Source organism: Macaca nemestrina, chromosome 4 (assembly GCF_043159975.1).
Source record: "Macaca nemestrina isolate mMacNem1 chromosome 4, mMacNem.hap1, whole genome shotgun sequence".
Classification (NCBI taxonomy): domain Eukaryota; kingdom Metazoa; phylum Chordata; class Mammalia; order Primates; family Cercopithecidae; genus Macaca; species Macaca nemestrina.
In genome coordinates this window covers 142949352-142967879 of record NC_092128.1, presented here as the reverse complement: position 1 = coordinate 142967879, position 18528 = coordinate 142949352, and the positions used below count along the sequence as shown (strand labels likewise).

The 18528-nt window shown below is 43.6% G+C and overlaps 1 protein-coding gene and 1 pseudogene across 5 annotated transcripts in view; both read right to left on the bottom strand.

The window, feature by feature from the left end:
• Positions 1 to 545: 545 nt before the first annotated feature.
• LOC105466322 (tyrosylprotein sulfotransferase 1) overlaps positions 546 to 18528 on the bottom strand; it is a 148323-nt gene continuing 130340 nt past the window's right edge. For 3 of the 5 annotated variants that reach the window (XM_011715307.2, XM_071095300.1, XM_011715306.3), the window contains exons 4-6: positions 8311 to 8361; positions 3945 to 3991; positions 546 to 1087 (exon numbers count right to left, since the gene is read on the bottom strand). In XM_011715307.2, the coding sequence (XP_011713609.1) occupies positions 3974 to 3991; positions 8311 to 8361 (69 nt within the window). In that variant the 3' untranslated portion in view covers positions 546 to 1087; positions 3945 to 3973. Of the gene's footprint in view, positions 2061 to 3944; positions 3992 to 8310; positions 8362 to 18528 lie in introns of all 5 variants that reach the window. The other 2 variants (XM_071095301.1, XM_011715310.3) reach the window with 2 other exon arrangements.
• On the bottom strand, positions 16756 to 16868 carry LOC112423967 (U6 spliceosomal RNA; annotated as a pseudogene).

Below are 18528 nucleotides of genomic sequence, written 5' to 3'. Positions count from 1 at the left end.
GTTTTGGGGCGGAGATGGGATAAGATGTTATATACGCTTATATATATGGCACATATAATATACGTGTTATATGGCACATATGTGAACACACTCAACATGGCAGTTACTACTACTATCTGGACATTCTGTGTTCCATAACAAAGGCTTCTAGGAAGCAAGTGGAAATAATAACTTCCATGTCCTTAAATATAATCTGCAAGTATGAAATAGAACAGGATTCCCAAAGTGGATGGCAGTAGGTTCTCTCTGAAATAAATTACAGAAAACTTCATTACAAAATGATGATGCAGGCCAGGCACTATGGCTCACATCTGTAATTTTAGTATTTTGGGAGGCTGAGGCAGAAGGATCATTTGAGTCCAGGCTGGGGAATGTAGCGAGACCCTGTCTCTACCTACCACCACCCCCGAAAAAAAAAGTGATGGCTCCAGGGGAGTATCCACAATACAGCCAACCGAGGAAACTTTGGTTTATCACACCAGCGTCTGATAAGGTCTGTGCTTCTTTGAAATCACATTAATGAAAACATGTAACTACCAGAATGCTTCACATTGAAAGCTTTTATTTTGAAAAATAAAATACAAAAGTCATTAAGTTGTAAATGTATAATGATAATTTCCCAACTTCTCAGAAACAATACAATGAATTAAATAATTATTTAATATTATTCACATCAATACACTTAAACAGGCACACGTGTTCTACAAAACATTAGAACATGTACAGACAACCTATTTCAAAAGGAGACTGCCCAAGTCTGCTTACAGGATCCCATTTTTAAACCCTCTCCTTGAACACAAACTTCATAATCTGGTAAGAAAAGAGGACAAGAGCAGTTTTAACAGGAAACACGTTTCTTCTGGGCTCCTTACCGCAGGGCTGTGCATGGAATCAGGATCAAGAGCTCTTTGCTCAGGAGGCAGATCCCTCATGAGACCCAAAGCTGTGCGGACACCTCCATCCTCTCAGTGGGAGGAAATTGGCAAAAGCAGAGGAGACATAGCCAAGGTGCAGACGCTCCACTGAGCTCAGCAGGGGACAGCCAGTCCTAGGAATTTCCCTTCCGTTGAAAAGGCAGCAGTCTTTCCTAGGGCGAACAAACAGAACGTGGTTACGGGTGTGGCGTCCCGGTGTGTTCCTGTGTCTTCATCTCTTCCTTCCCAGCTACAGGCCTGGACAAGCCAGGCAGCTGGGGAGGTTGCTGCAGGTCAGGGGCCAGGAGGATGGACGTTGAGAACAGCTGCCTCAGGAGGGCTGCCTGGGAGGCATACACGCCCTCACTCTGGTGCTTTCAGATGCATGCGAGTAGCTGCTGGGAGCAAAGCAAGCAGATGGTGGCCAAAGCCAGGGCTGCTCCTGCCCATTTCCAAATAACTGCGACTGTCGTCTGCTATTGATGCTACTGTGGGGGTACTGTCAGGGGCATAAGGTGTCCAGGGGTCAGCACCCTGATTCCTCCTCATGTGAAGAAATGGGTCCTAAGGTTTTTTTTTTTTTTTTTTTTTGAGACGGAGTCTCGCTCTGTCACCCAGGCTGGAGTGCAGTGGTGCGATCTCGGCTCACTGCAAGCTCCACCTCTCGGGTTCACACCATTCTCCTGCCTCAGCCTCCCGAGTAGCTGGGACTACAGGCACCCGCCACCATGCCCGGCTAAGTCCTGAGGTTCTTAAAGTGTCCAGGGGACAAGACCCTGATTCCTCCTTGTGTGAAGAAATAGGTCCTAAGGTTCTTTAAGTGTCCAGGGGTCAGCACCTGATTCTTCGTCACGGGAAGAAATGGGTCCTAAGGTTGTTTAAAGGAAGCTCTGGAGAACACAGTGACTGTTACTGAAATGCCAAGGGGACCCACAAGATAAGATAGTATCCGTCCTAAGGGCTCTGCTGTGTCCCCGGTTCTCCTCAGTCCTCCTCACCACGGGTGGGCCCCTCCCGGCCTCCACACAAAGGCAAGGGTGAACTGCTGCGGAGGCAGCTGCCGATGCGGTCGATCCTCCAACACGCTGGTCAGGAAATGAGGCCTTGTGAGTGTTTGGTGGGATGGGTAGGGAGATTACCTATGAACTTTGAAAGCATTTTGTAAAAACAAAGTTAGCCAAGGCCTGATAACTGCTGTTAAATATGCAGACCCACAGAATAATTCAGCGTTTGCTCCTCAGCAAAAAGGAAACCTGAATCCTAGAGCCTGTCGATATCAGCAGCTTGCTGCCACCTGGGATTTTGAGATGATGGAGCAGTGTCCGTGTGCTTCTTATGTCCATAATCCATCAACACACCGCAAGTCACATTCAACCTGTTTTCTCACTAGTAAAACAGGAATACTACCAGCTTGCCAGAGTGGTTTGAGAACTGAATACAATTTTATATATAGATGTATATATAATTTAGCATATCAGTTATATATATTATCATCTTATACATATGCAAATAAAATGCTTGGTATTTTATGCCTGGTATGGAGTATGCACAATACATCATTATTATATAAAGTAAAAATAAAAACAAAAGTCAGCAAGTAAACTATGAGAAAAAATCACTATCAGTATCAGATTTTATTTATTTTTATTTATTTATTTATTTTTGAGATGAAGTCTCACTCTGTCACCCAGGCTAGAGGGCAGTGGTGTGATCTCGGCTCACTGCACCCTGTCGGGTTCAAGCGATTCTCCTGCCTCAGCCTCCCGAGTAGCTGGGACTATATGCGCCCGCCACCACACCCAGCTATTTTTTTTTTTTTTTTTTTTGAGACAAAGTCTTGCTCTTTTCACCCAGGCTGGAGTGCAATGGTATGATTTCAGCTCACTGCAACCTCCGCCTCCTGGGTTCAAGTGATTCTCCTGCCTCAGCCTCCCAAGTAGCTGGGATTACAGGCCCCTGCCACCACACCTGGCTAATTTTTGTATTTTTAGTAGAGACGAGGTTTCATTATGTTGACCAGGCTGGTCTCGAACTCCTGACCTTGTGATCCACCTACCTTGGTCCCCAAAGTGCTGAGATTACAGGTGTGAGCCACTGTGCCCAGCCAATATCAGATTTTTTTAAAAGGCTGTTCAAGTTCCAACTGATCAAAGGCTTTGCCATATCATTTGGAGCAAAACTGATCTTAAGCAAGTTTGGGTTGCTTAAGCAGAGACTGTAAGTCTGGGAGAAGGGTAGGAGCTCTGAGCAGCTGCACCTGGAGATCTGGGCTGAGAAACCAGCTTTGCCACTCATGAGCTGGTATCCCTGGACATGTGCCTGATGAGGGCCACATACTCAGATAGAAAGAGGGCTTAAAAGGCAGCAGCTGGCCTTGTCCACAATGTAGTGCTTAGTCCAATGAGACAATGTAGGTTACTTACATAAGCCATCCACAATACATTAAAACAAGCAAGGGCAAACTTGAAAAACCAACCAAGAAACAAACAAAAATTGCAGTAGTGGAAAAACATCTGCAAGTCCAGCACACAGAGAAAGCCCTTGGAGGCGGGGTGGGCAGCTGGGGCCCTGGCTGAACAGGGAACCAGAAGTAAGCAGTCCCTCCTGCGTTCTGGGTTTCCCTGCCTCTGGACTATGGTTTTGACAAACCACCTGCTCCCTCTGGGACCAGCTTCCTTATCAGAAAACAAGGAGTTGGATTGATGGCCTCCAGGTCCCTTTCAGCTGCAATATTTCATGGTTCATAATAAAAATAACAATACTATTGTTTGCTTATTATGAGCCAGGGTCTTGAATGATGATTAATTCTCACCACCATGCTCTTGTTAATATCATCCTCATTTCACAGATGAATAAATGAAGACAGAGAGAGGTGAAGTTAACACGCTCGCTGCCACACAGAAAGTGAAGAGCCAGGATTCCAACCCGGGCAGACGGACTCCAGAGCTGTGCTCTCCACCTCAGCCACCCAGACCCTGCAAGAGCCCGAGTGGGAAACAGGAAAACCCAGCAATGTTCCCCAACCCTCACCTCATGTATGGAAGAGGCTCCTGGTCCTGCTACTCCACTTGCTCAGTCTGTTGAAGGAAAGAAAAGATGTTTTAATGCCCTTAAAGTTGGTCAGCACGAGAAGTGACTGCCCCCACTGAAACACCAGGGGTGGCCCGCAGGCTCTGTTCACTTTCAGATGAACTCAGTGCACTACTGCAGTATGCTCAAGAATCTGACTGGCCTTTCCGCCTGGTTCCTGGGAGGGAAACGCTGAATCCTCGGAATTCCCTAAGTAACAAGAGTGTCTTTGTTATTTCTGAGGCCCTTGGATGACATCTGGGTTTATGGTATGAGATGACTCAGGATGGGGTTGCTCACCACAAAGACCAACCACGGGATCAGGGGGCTGGGGCTTGCAGCCCGCCTCAACTCTGGGGAAGGGAGGTTGTCTGGAGATTGAGTTCTAACACATGACCAATGAGTTGATCAATCTTGCCTGCATAAATAAACCCCAATAAAAACGCTGGGTGTGGAAGTTCAGTGGCACTTCCAGGAAGGCGAACACATGGGTGTGCCGGGAGGGTGACATGCCCTGATTCCACAGAGAGGAGGCGCAGAAGCTCTGCATTCAGGACCCTCCCGGGCCCACTTCTATCTTATGGCTGGTCCTGATCTGCATCCTTTATAAACCTGTAATTGTTAAGTACTGCACTTTCCCAAGTTTTATGAACCATTCTAGCTAATTATTGAATCTGAAGGTTCTTTGGGTTTCAGCTCATTTAAGACCTTATGGGCCCTTTCTGTGTGTGTGTGTGTGCGTGTGTGTGTGTGTGTCTGTGTGCATGCATGCTTCTGCATGATTTTTTGTTTCTTTTTTTAGTAGACAAGGTTTCCCTCTGTTACCCAGGCTGGAGTGCAGTGGCACAATCACAGCTCACTGCCTGGGCTCAACGGATCATCCTGCCTCAGCTTCCCAAGTATGCCACCATGATCAGCTTCTTTTTTTTCTTTTTTTTTTTGAGATCGAGTCTTGCTGTGTCACCCAGGCTGGAGTGCAGTGGTACAATCTCACTTCACTGCAACCTCTGCCTCCTGGGTTCAAGCAATTCTCCTGCCTCAGCCTCGGGAGCAGCTGGGATTACAGGTGTGTGCCACCATGCCCGCCTAATTTTCTGGTATTTGTTCTTAGAGATGGGGTTTTGCCATGTTTACCAGGCTGGTCTTGAACTGCTGATCTCAAGTGATCCACCCGCCTCAGCCTCCCAAAGTGCTAGGATTACAGATGTGAGCCATTGCACCTGGCCCCGCCCAGCTAATTTTTTGATAGAGATAGGGTCTTGCTATGTTGTCCAGGCTTTTTGCCCAATTTTTAAAAATTCCCTTATGATTTGTAGGAAAGATCTATATTCCACAGATGAGTCCTTTTTTTTTTTTTTTTGAGACAGAGTCTCACACTGTTACCCAGGTTGGAGTGCAGTGGCACGATCTTGGCTCACTTCAGCCTCTGCCTCCTGAGTTCATGCGATTCTCCTGCCTCAGCCTCCCAAGTAGCTGGGATTACAGTCGCCTGCCACCACGCCCAGCTAATTTTTTTTGTATTTTTAGTAGAGATGGGGTTTCACTATGTTGGCCAGTCTGTTCTCAAACTCCTGCCCTCGTGATCCACCCACCTTGGCCTCCCGAAGTGCTGGGATTACAGGCTCATGAGCCACTGAGCTCGGCCTCAGATGAGTTCTTTGTTTCAAATATGTTCTCCTACTTAGGCTCACTTTTTTACTCTTCTTATGATGATTTTTATTACATAAACATCCTCAATTATAATGTAGTTCATATTATCCACCTTTAAATTAATAATTAGTACTTTTTAGGGCTTAAGAAATTCTTTCCTCTTATGGTCATAAAGATGGTCTCCTCTATTATCTTCTTCGTTTTTGTGCGACAGGGTTGATTGCCCAGGCTGGAGTGCAGTGGTGTGATCTTGGCTCATTGCAGCCTCGACCTCTGGGGCTCAAGTGATCCTCCCACCTCAGCCTCCCAAATAGCTGCCACCACACCTGGCTAATTTTTTGTATTTTTAGTAGAGGTGAGGTTTGGCTCTGTTTCCCAGGCTGGTTTTGAACTCCTGGACTCAAGCAATCTGCCTGCCTCAGCCTCCCAAAGTGCTGGGATTACAGGCGTGAGCAGGCCTGTAACAACTTCATCATTTTGCCTTTCACATTTAGGTGTGTGATCCACTTGGAAATATTTTTAGGTATGTTGTGAAGCAGGGGTGTCCCTTTAGTTTTAGCCTCAAATTCCTTTTCTTGACTTCTTCAGACTTGTTATGCAAACCAGGTTTTGGAAGTTGTTTTTTTTTTTTTTTGATGGACTTTTGCTCTGTCACCCAGGCTGGAGTGCAGAGGTGTAGTATTGGCTCACTGCAACCTCCACCTCCCTGGTTCAAGCAATTCCCCTGCCTCAGCCTCCTGAGTAGCTGGGATTACAGGCCCACACCACCAAGTCTTGCTAATTATTTTGTATTTTTAGTAGAGACGGGGTGTCACCATGTTGGCCAGACTGATCTCGAACTCCTGACCTCAGGCAATCCGCCCACCTGGGCCTTCCAAAGCGCTGGGATTACAGGTGTAAACCACCACGCCCAGGCACTTTTGGATTTTATATTCCTTCAAGACAGCCTCTTGGAATATTCTCTGGCTCCAACTTCCACAGCCTGTGAGCGAGTCTGTTCATGAATCTGCCCAGGTTTCTGGGACCTCACGCCCAGCCTGGGCCCAGAGCTCTGCGCCCCCTTGTCTCCACGAGGTGGTCGGAGTCTTCTGGATAAATCAGGAGCTCCTCCTGTGACTCCTGAGGACTTACTCCAATGCCTCACCATAGTACACGCTGGGTAAACAACTGGTGAACAAGTGAATGAATGGATGAATAGTAAATATATGTGAGTAAGAATATGCCTTGCAAGTACTTCGAAGCACTCAAGTCATATGTATCAATTACTGGCGGCTGAATGTTTTTAGACAAGGGTCAGGAAGGAAGAGGCTTCAACTCTGGTGTGAGACATGGCTTCCCTCAGAGAGGGCAGCCCATTTACTCCAGGCTTGCTTCAGGCAACTAGACTTCACACAAGTCTATGAGGCGGTGTTGTTTCACCAATCTCTATCTGGAACGCTTTTAGAAACTGAGTTCAGAACTGAGTCTCCTTTTCCTACTGACAAGCTAATCACTGACAGCAGCAGCCTGGAGGCAACATGCATCAATGCCATGCTGGCAAGGGAAGTTGGCCGCACTCAGGCCATGGGTGCCCATTTTTTCTGACTTCTATATGGGGATGACAGGTGATGCCCAGAGGCAGGACGCGGGCTCCTCTAGGCATGTCAGCTGCAAGACTCCCTGTTTCTTTCCAACCCAGGAAACAGGATTGGAATGCAAGTCAGTGAGAGTGGATGTTACAGGGGAAACTCTGAATCTGCTTAATTTTTTTTATTTTTAAGACAGGGTCTCACTCTGTCACCCAGGCTGGAGTGCAGTGGCACAATCTAGACTCATGGCAACCTCCACCTCCTGGGATCAAGCGATCCTCCTACCTCAGCCTCCCAAGTAGCTGGGACCATAGGCCTGTACCCCCATGCCTAGCTAATTTTTTCTTTTTAGCTAGGCAGTCTTGTTCTGTCACACAGGCTGTAGTGCAGCGGTGCAATCTTGACTCAGCAACCTCCACCTCTCGGTTCATGTGATTCTCCTGTCTCAGCCTCCCAAGTAGCTGGGATTACAGGCACCTTCCACAATACTTGGCTAATCTTTGTATGTTTAGTAGAGTTGAGGTTTCACCATGTTGGCCATGCTGGTCTTGAACTCCTGACTTCAAGTGATCCACCGACCTCGGCCTCCCAAACTGCTGGGATTACAGGCATAAGCCACCGTGCTGGCTTTAATCCTTCAAACTCTTGGTGTCCTTCCCAAGGGCCAGTAACTGTGTGCATAATATATTTATAAGTCTTCTGGGCTCCAAATGAGAAAAGCCAAAGGGGCATGGATGTACAGTATACACAGTAGGAACAGAGAGGGTCGCTGCAAATTTTTATTTCAAATTAGGCACTGGAAGGCTGGAGTAGCTTTACCCACTGGGTGGCTTGTGCAGGACCTCAAACAATCAGCATTTCGTTATCAATAAAGTATTTCCCTGGTTTTGGGAGACACTGAGCTCTCTGAAATTAAGACTGTGTTAAATTATTGTTAAAATCAACAAGTCCCAGAGGCTGATCTTTCTTCCACCAGCACATACCATTATCTCTTCTTTTCTTTTTGGTTTCTTGTTTCTGTCTTTTTAATTTCATTATCTCTTTAAAAATATTACTTCAATGCAAGAGCCAATCTAGTATACATCAGGAGGAAAAAGCAGACACCGTACCTGTGGTTTTTCTTTAAGAAAGTCAGGTAGTTGGAATTCTCCCTTATAGACCTGGAAAAACAAAGCAGGCGTGAGTTTAAGGCAACAGGTCCAGTCCCCATCATTTCAGGACATGTGCCATGCCTGACCATGGCCGGGTTTACTGCTCCACTGCTGGGGAGTTTAGAATGAGAGAGAAGCCTGTCGGTCCAAGAGCAGCCAGTGGGCAGGACTGACGGAAATCCCCATTCACTGCGATTCCCTCCTGCCCTGTGTTTACCGAGTGCTCACAGATGCGGGCTGGCTAGGAGAGGGCTCAGGGTACCTGAAAAACAAAAGCACCCTGACTGCCAAATCCCAATCACTTTAGCTGAGAGAGGAAGCAAGCCCTAAGGCAATCTCTCTGAATCAACCAACACAGAACTCACACAGTTGAGGAACAAGCTCCTGGTTCCCTTTGAATTCTCCAAGGATACAACCCTGGATTTAATCCAACTTTACTTTCCTCAATTTACCCAGTATTCTCATGGTGATTTGAATTTGAATATTAAGTGATTCTTAAAATGATATATACCTTAAATCTCATAAAATCTTATAATTAAAAACGTATGCTTTAATATATAAAAATGTCTCCAATACATGCAATAATTAGGAATCATTTTTAAAATACCATTTATTACATTTAAAAGCCCACTGAATATGTAAGAGTAAATCAGTGAAAGATATATAAGACCTTAACACAGAAAACTATAAAACACTATTGAGAGAAATTAAAGACCCACATAAACAGACATACCACTTTCAGGGACAGGAAGATTTAACATAGTACAGATGGCCATTCTCCTCAAAGAATTCCCAATCAAAATTCTAGCATGCTTTTTTTTTTTGGAGGAGAAGGAGTAATTTCAACTTGTTTGTAAAACTTAAATGAAAATACACAGGGCCAAGAATAGTCAAGGTAGTTTTAAAAGAATAACAAAGTAGAAGAACTTATTCTACCAGATATCGATACATTATTATTATACAGCTATAATTATCTACATTACATAGCTCTAAGCATTAGCTAAGTTAATGATATAGCCATAAGAAAGAAAGTTTTTGGCACAGGGATAGACAAATATATCAATGGAACAGAATGACAGGTCCAGAAACAGCCCCTGAGATATGGATGCCTGGTTTATGGCAAGGTGGCACTATAGAACAGTGCAATGAGAATGCATAAATAAAAAAAGTGCTCTATGCATATAATGATATACTATACAGCAACAGAAAAATGAACTCTGCTACATTACCAACAATACAGATGAATCTTAACATACAATAAGGAGGTGGGGAGCCAGATTCCAAAGAATAATATACTATATGTCTTCATTTAAAAAATTTAAAGCTAAGTAGGTAAAACGAATCAATGATCTTAGAAATCAGGATACTGTTTGCCCTGGACAGGAAGGAGGTGGTAGTGATTTTGAGAGAGAGAAGCTGAGCGAGGCTTCCAGGGTGCTGGTAATTTTCTGTGTTGATATGAGTAGTGATTATGAGCATGTGTTCATTTTGTGAACATATCAGTTATTGATAAATGACTGGTGTACTCTATGTGTGATATACTACAACAACAAAATTCAATAAATGAATTAAGTCAGTGGTTTAATGTTAAAAATTTACTGTTAAAATACACATATATTGGCTGGGCACAGTGGCTCACGCCTGCAATCCCAGCACTTTGGGAGGCCAAGGCGGGTGGATCACGAGGTCAGGAAATCGAGACCATCCTGGCTAACACGGTGAAACCCCGTCTCTACTAAAAAAAAACCAAAAAAATAGCCAGGCGTGGTGGTGGGCGCCTGTAGTCCCAGCTACTCAGGAGGCTGAGGCAGGAGAATCGCGTGAACCCAGGAGGCGGAGCTTGCAGTGGGCCGAGATCGCGCCACTGCACCTCCAGCCTGGGTGACAGAGTGAGACTCCGTCTCAAAAAAAAAAAAAATCATTTAAGTACAAAGATGTTTATTTCAACACCGTTTGCAACAGCAAAAAAACACCTAGGAACAAGTAATGTCAATCAAGAGTGGAAAACCAATCCACTAGGAAGAAGTTTGATAACCACTGGAATCGCGATTGTAACAAGAAACGAAGGAAAGTTATTGGAAGGACAGTTACTGGATGGTCCTTCAGAGCACAGAGTAATCTCAGTGCTGAATCCTAAGCCTAAAAACCTAAAGAAGTTTCTCCTTTTACTGATCCATCTAAATATAATAGCCGCATTACTTCGGAGGCTCAGAGAATGAACACACTTTTTTTTCCTGCAGTGCCTAAAACCTGGTCTATTTTTTGTTTTTCTCTGCTACAGTCTAGGAGGCCTAAACTGAAGTAGAGACACAAGGCTTACAGATAAGGTATTTCCATGGAGGTGCGTGGCCCTGGAAGGTGAACAGGGTGCAGGATAACAAAACTGCAGCTACTAGGAGTGTCTCAAAGCTCCCATCATCTCCCCTAGTCAATGGGGGCTGGCCTAGCTGTTCCCAAACACTGCATGTTCTCACTCATAGGTGGGAATTGAACAATGAGAACACTTGGACACAGCGTGGGGAACATCACACACCGGGGCCTGTCGTGGGGTGGGGGTAGGGGGGAGGGATAGCATTAGGAGATATACCTAATGTAAATGACGAGTTAACGGGTGCAGCACACCAACATGGCACATGTATACATATGTAACAAATCTGCACGTTGTGTACATGTACCCTAGAACTTAAAGTATAATAATCATTAAAAAAAAAAAATCTGCATATAAGAATCATTTGTTCGGCCAGGCGCAGTAGCTCAGGCCTGTAATCCTAGCACTTTGGGAGGCCAAGGCGGGCAGATCACCTGAGGTCAGGAGTTCGAGACCAGCCTGGCCAACATGGTGAAATCCCGTCTCTACTTAAAATACAAAAAATTAGCTGAGCGTGTTGGCGGGCGCCTGTAATCCCAGCTACTCAGGCAGCTGAGGCAGGAGAATCACTCAAACCTGGGAGGCGGAGGTTGCGGTGAGCCGAGATCACTGCATTGCACTCCAGCCTGGGCAACCAGAGCGACACTCTGTCTCAAAAAACAGAATCATTTGTTCTACCCTGACACCACAACTCGGATGGGTCCAGCTTGCTGAGGTGGGAAGTGTCTAAGCCCTGGGAGCTGTGTATCATGTTAGCACTCGCTTCCATCCACTTTGCCTGCCTATTGTCTGTGGGGCAAGAAGACACCACGCCAGTGGAGGGGCTGAAGCTACTAGAATGTTTTGTTTGTTTTGGGTTTTTTACCAGATTCTCACGTGTCCTTCCTTCTCCCTCTATTCAAGAAATGAAGTCCCAGCCCCTACTTTCCAGGCCCCAAGGGCATACACTGCTCAGGCCCATAGTCCGCTCTGGTCTGTGCCCTGGCTGCTTTACAGAACCAGTTCAGTTCGGGCCTGCCCCAGTTCCTCTTCTCTTGTTAGTGGGTTGGAGTCTCAAGTGACTTGACTTTTTTTTTTTTTTGAGACGGAGTTTCGCTCTGTCACCTAGGCTGGAGTATAATGGCATGATCTTGGCTCTCCGCAACCTCTACCTCCCACATTTAAGCGCTTTTCCTGCCTCAGCCTCCCGAGCAGCTGGAATTACAGGCATGCATTACCACACCTGGCTAATTTTTTGTAGTTTTAGTAGACATGGGGTTTCTCCACATTGGTCAGGCTGGTCTTGAACTCCTGACCTCAGGTGATCCGCCCACCTCAGCCTCCCAAAGTGCTGCAATTACAGGCATGAGCCACTGTGCCTGGCCAACTTTTCTTATTTTCACACTCTCTCAGACATTCAGACACTGAATCTCCTCTTTGAGCTAGCCTCTTTTACTAGAATTTATGCAGAAGGTTTAACTCAAGCCCAGGCAGTCATACAGGTGTCAGTGGCAGAGCAAGGCTCACAGGCCCCACCCCAGGGCTCTTCCATTAAACCACACTCATTGCATCCTACATTGCCATTAGCAAATCTATGGTGAAATCTTTCTTACTCTTTTTGGCTTGTTATAAAAAGCATAAGGCCTAACAGGAAATATGAGTGGGAACATTCAACACTCTAAGTCCCTTCCGAGTACTGACAGTTCCAGATAGGTAAGGCTTATATGAAGAAGAAAAAAAAATCCTAGGTATGTGATGTTACAAATGTAATAAAAAACCAAAAGGGTTCAGGGTAAAATATCAGATAAAGCTCAAGCAAAAAATCAGTGGGCAGCTGTCTGGAGATTTCCTTCTTTTAGTATCCTCTAGGGAACAAATGCCTCAAAAGTTAGGAACTGTAAAACCGAGAAAAATAACATTTTCCACTGACAAAGCAATTTCTGCACAGTGCAGGAAACTGACCCACTACATTGCCTACACAAACAGCAGAGCTAGAAATGGAATTTCCTTTGGTTAACAATGTTTCTGGACATCTGAATATTTTCAGGCACTAAAAGAGAGAGGATTCTGCTTGACAGCAACGAGATAGGTATTCAGAATCCAAATGTTTCTACAAACCCTCCCACCTCAAGCACTGAAGAAAAAGACAAAACTAAGCTTCTGATTTGAAGGGCAAATTGAAAATACAAATAATTTAAAAACCCACTAAACTTTACTATTTTCTATGCATCAGGCTGGTATTAAGCAAGTGCCTCCTCATCAAATCACACAATCTCCTGAGGAGGTATTATTCTCTTTTTACAGATGAAGCAACTGAGGCACAGAGAAATTAAGTAATTCATAGACAGGTGGTGAAATGGGAAGCTTCTGTAGTAGTACTAGATTGGACTTCAATCATTCTAGTTGCTCTGTTTAGACTGCGGTATGGAGTCTATAGCAATAATCCAGAGAAGAGATAATGATGGCTTGGACCAAGGAGATAGAAGTAGAAGGGGAGGATTACAGATTTTTTTTTTTCTAATTACATCTCGATATGCTACAAGACAGGATGTGGGATGTGAGGGACAAGGAGAATCAAGAATGACTCCAAGGTGTTTTGCCTAAGCAACTACCAACTGGAAACATGGAGTTACCATAGGTTGGTAGGGCTTTTCTTTCAATACTTTAAATATTTCACTCTGTAAGTCTGATAGCAATGAGACAACAGAAAGAAAGGGCATCCAAACTAGAAAGGAAGAAGTCAAATTATCCTTGTTTATAGATAATATAACCTTATATTTGGAAAATCCAAAAGACTCCACCAAAAAAACTATTAGAACTAATAAATTCAGTAAAGTTGAAGGAGACAAAACCAACATACAAAAATCAGTAGCATTTTTATGTGCCAGCAGTGAACAATCTGAAAAAGAAATCAAGAAAGTAATCCCATGTACCATAGCTACAAATAAAATAAAATACTTCTTCTCAGAAATAGAAAAAACAATCCTAAAGTTTACCTGGAACCATGAAAGATCCAGAATAACCAAAGCTATCCTGAGCAAAAAGAACAATACTGGAGGAGTAACATTACCTGAATTCGAATTATACTACAGAGTTATAGTAACTAAAACAGCATGGTACTGGCATAAAAATAGACATACATACCAATGGAATAGAAGAGATAACCCAGAAACATATCCAGACATCTACAGAGAACTCATTTCCAACAAATGTGCCAAGAACATACATTGGGGAAAGAACAGTCTCTTCAATAAATGGTGCTGGGAAAACTGGATATCCATATATAGTAGAATACAACTAGATACTTGCTCACACCTATAATCCCAGCACTTTAGGAGGCCAAGGCCAGTGTGGATCACTTGAGGCCAGAAGTTTGAGACTACCCTGGGCAACATGGTGAAACCCTGTCTCTACTCAAAATACAAAAATTAGCCAGGCATGGTGGCATACACCTGAAATCCCAGCTACTCAGGAGGCTGAGGCATTAGAATTGCTTGAACCTGGGAGGTGGAGGTTGCAATGAGTTGTGATCACACCACTGTACTCCAGCCTGGGAGACAGTGAGACACCGTCTCAAAAAAAAAAAAAAAAAAGAAGAAAGAAAGAAACTAGATCCCTATCTCTTGCCATATACAAAAATCAAATCAAAATGAATTAAATACTTAAATCTAAAACCTCAAACTATGAACCTACTAAAAGAAAACATTTGGAAAACTCTCCAGGACATTGCACTGAGCAAAGATTTCTTGAGTAATACCCCACAAAGACAGGCACCCAAAGCAAAAATGAACAAATGGGATCACACTAAGTGCAAAAACTTCTATGCAGCAAAGGATATAATCAACAAAGTGAAGCGACAATTCCCCACATGGAAGAAAACATTTGCAAACTATCCATTTGACAAGAGATTAATAACCAGAATAGATTAAGAGCTCAAACAACTCAATAAAAAATCTAGTAATACAATTTAAAGATGGGCAAAAGATCAGAATAGACATTACTCCAAAGTAGACATACAAATGGTAAGCAGGTATATGAAAAGGCACTCAATATTACGTCATGACCATCAGGGAGATGCAAATCAAAACTACAATGAGATATCATCTCACACCAGTTAAAATGGCTTTTATCCAAAAGACAGGCAATAACGATGTGGAGAAAGGGGAACCCTGCTACACTGCTGGTGGGAATATAAATTACTACAGCCATCATGGAGAACAGTATGGAGGTTCCTCAAAAAACTAAAAATGGAACTACCATATGATTTAGCAATCCCACTGCCAGGAATATACCCAAAAGAAGGGAAATCAGTAAATCAAGGAGATATCTTCATTATCACGTTTGCTGCAGCACTATTCACAATACCTAAGATTTGGGATCAATCTAAGTGTCCATCAACAGATAAATGGATAAAGGAAAGATGGCATATATATATACACACACACACATACACACACATACATACACACACACACACAGTATCCAGCCATAAAAAAGAATGATCCTGTCATTTGCAACACCATGGGTGGAAATGGGGGTCATTATGTTAAGTAAAAGAAGCCAGGCATAGAAAGACAAACTTTGCGTGTTCTCACTTACTTGTGGGAGCTAAAAATTAAGACAGCTGAACTCATGGAAATAGAGAGTAGAACAATGGTTACCAGAGGCTGGGAAGGGTAGTGGGTAGGTGGGTAGGGGAGGAGATAGCTAATGGGTACAAAAATATTATTAGATAGAAGGAATAAAATCTATTATTTGATAGCACAACAGGGTGACTCCAGTCAACAATTTACTATATATTTAAAAACAACTAGAGTATAAAGATGGTTTGTAATACAAAAAAATGATAAATGCTTGAGGTGATGGATACCTCATTCATCCTGATGTGATTATTACACATTGTATACCTGCATCAAAATATCTCATGTACCCCATAAATACATACACTTACCAGGTAACCACAAAAATAAAAATACAATTAAAAACATAATAAATATAGAAATATTTCACTCTCCATAAGTAAGGTGTTTTTTGTCCTCTAGGTTTTTTCAGGATATTATCTGATTTTCTGCTATTTGATTATGATATGCCTAGGTACAGACTTTCTTGTATGTATTTATTTATCTATTTATTATGTTATTATTTTTTTTTTGGAGATGGAGTCTCACTCTGTCTCCCAGGTTGGAGTACAGTGGCGCCCAGCTCACTGCAACCTCCACCTCCCAGGTTCAAGCAATTCTCCTGCCTCAGTCTCCCGAGTAGCTGGGATTATAAGCACCTGCCACCAGGCCTGGCTAATTTTTGTATTTTTAGTAGAGACAGGGTTTCACCATGTTGGCCGGTGTAATCTGACCTCAAGTAATCTGCCCACCTCGGCCTCCCAAAGTGCTGGGATTACAGGTGTGAGCCACCCCACCTGGCATTTGGTATTTATCTTGCTTGTTTTCTTAACTTTCTAAACTGGATTTGTGGTTTGATGTCTGTCTTTAGTTTTGAAAATACTCAGACATTATTACTTCAGATGGTTCTTCTATTCCTTTCTCTCTTTTCCTGTTTTCTTTTCTCTCTTTTCCTGTTTTCTTTTCCTGTTTTCTTTTCTCTCTTTTCCTGTTTTCTTTGCCTGTAGTCCCAGCTACTCGGGAGGCTGAGGCAGGAGAATGGCATAAGCCCAGGAGGCGGAGCTTGCAGTGAGCCTAGATCATGCCACTGCACTCCAGCCTGGGCAACAGAGTGAGACTCTGTCTAAAAAATAAATAAATAAATAAGAAATGTTGGCTGGGTGAGGTACCTCACACCTGTAACCCCAGCACTTTGGGAGGCCAAGGCGGGTGGAACACGAGGTCAGGAGTTCAAGACCAACTTGCCCAAGATGGTGAGACCCCGTCTCTACTAAAATTACAAAAATTAGCCAAGCTTGGTGGCAGCTACTCGGGAGGCTGAGGCAGGAGAATCGTTTGAACCTGGGCAGCAGAGGTTGCAGTGAGCCGGGATCATGCCATGCACTCCAGCTTGGGTGACAGAGTGAGACTCCATCTAAAAAAAAAAAAAAATTAGAGATGTTTTTTCTATGCTTCATGACCTTACATATCATCCTTGCACAGGGCCATGTTGTACATGTTGTGTCTCTGTATTGTTCCAATTTTAGTGTATGTTCAGCCAAAGCAAGGACTTAAATATATATAATTTCATAACTGTCCCACAGTTTTTGGATATCCTATTCTTTTCCTTTTTCTTTTTTGTGGAGTCAACAGATCTCTCTCTGTTGCCCAGGCAGGTCTTCAATCTTGGTCTCAAGTGATCTTCCCACTTGGGCCTCCTGAAGTGCTGAGATACAGTGTGAGCCACCAGGTCCTGCCATGTTCTGTCATTTTCATTCTTTTTTCTCTTTGCAGTTTAAGTTTTGGAACTTTCTATTGACATATCTTCAAGCTCACTGAGTCTTTCCCAGGTTATCTATTGTCCTTTCCAGTCTATCAATAAGTCCAAAGGCATTTTTCATTTCTGTTATAGTATTGTTTATTTCTAGTATTTCTTTTGGGTTCTTTCTTAGAGTTTCTATTGTCTGCTTATGTTATCCATCTTTCTTGCATGTTGTTTACTTTCTCCATTAGAGCCTTTAGTGTATTAATCATACTTACTTAAAATTTCCTGTCTGATTATTCCAAAATTGCTGCCATAAATGAGTTTGGCAATGGTTCTGATTCTTGTTATGCCTTATGCAACTTTTGATTTTTGTCTTTTAGCATGTCTTGTAAGTTTCTGTTGAAAGCAGACATGATATACTGTATAGAAGAAACTGTAGTAAAGAGTCCTTTTGCTTGAGGCTTTATGTTTCTCTGGCTAAGAGTTGGGTTGTGTTTACTGTTTTGTGTAGCTGTATAGGTTAAATTTCCTTTAGTGTCCTTTTTCTAAATCAATTTTTATTTTAGATTCAGAGGGACTTGTGCAGGTTACAAGGGTATTTTGTGTGATGCTGAGGTCCGGCGTACAACTGATCCTGCTACTCTGGTCGTGAGCAGAGTACCCAATAGGCAGCTTTTCAACCCTTTCTCCCCTCCCTCTCTCCCCTGTCTTGCAGTCCCCAGTGTCTACTGTTCCCATCTTTATGTCCATGAATACCCAATGTCTAGCTCCCACTTAGGAGTTGGGAACATGTAGTTCTGGTTGTTTCAGCATTAATTCACTTAGGATAATGGCCTCCAGCTGCATCCATGTTGTTGCAATCACATCCTTGTTTTTGTATCTCTTACCGTTTCTTGGTTTCCCTAAAGACTCCTTATTAAAACAGGGTCTCAAAATTAGTTCGTTTAGCAGTAATCCACTATCATTATACAGGAGACAGATCGGTGGTGGTGAGGTGTCTGTGTGGTGGGGGGAGTGTCCTATAACCACATAATTAGTTCTCAGTCTTTTAGTGAGCCTGTGTGCCTAGGCCGTGACTTTCACAAGGGCTTCTCAGGTTCCCTTCTCCCCCCATTAGGTAAGACAGGAAGGCTAGAGAGGGCTGCGGTTGGGTGTTTCCCTTTTGATACACTTTGGGTATTTTTCCCCTCCAACTCATGCTGAAATGTGATTCCCAGTGTTGAAGGTGGGGGCCTAGTGGGAACTGTTTGGGTCATGGGGCCAGATCCCTCATGAATGGCTTGATGTTGTCCCTGCACTTACGAGTGAGTTCTTACTCTATTACTATGGTTCACGCAAGAGCTGGTGCGAGATCTGGTTGTTAAAGAGTCTGGCACCTCCCTCCCCTCTCTCTCTTGCTCTCTCTCTCTCCATGTGCTGTGCCTGCTCCCCTTTGTGTCCCACCATAAGGGAAAGCTTCCTGAGGC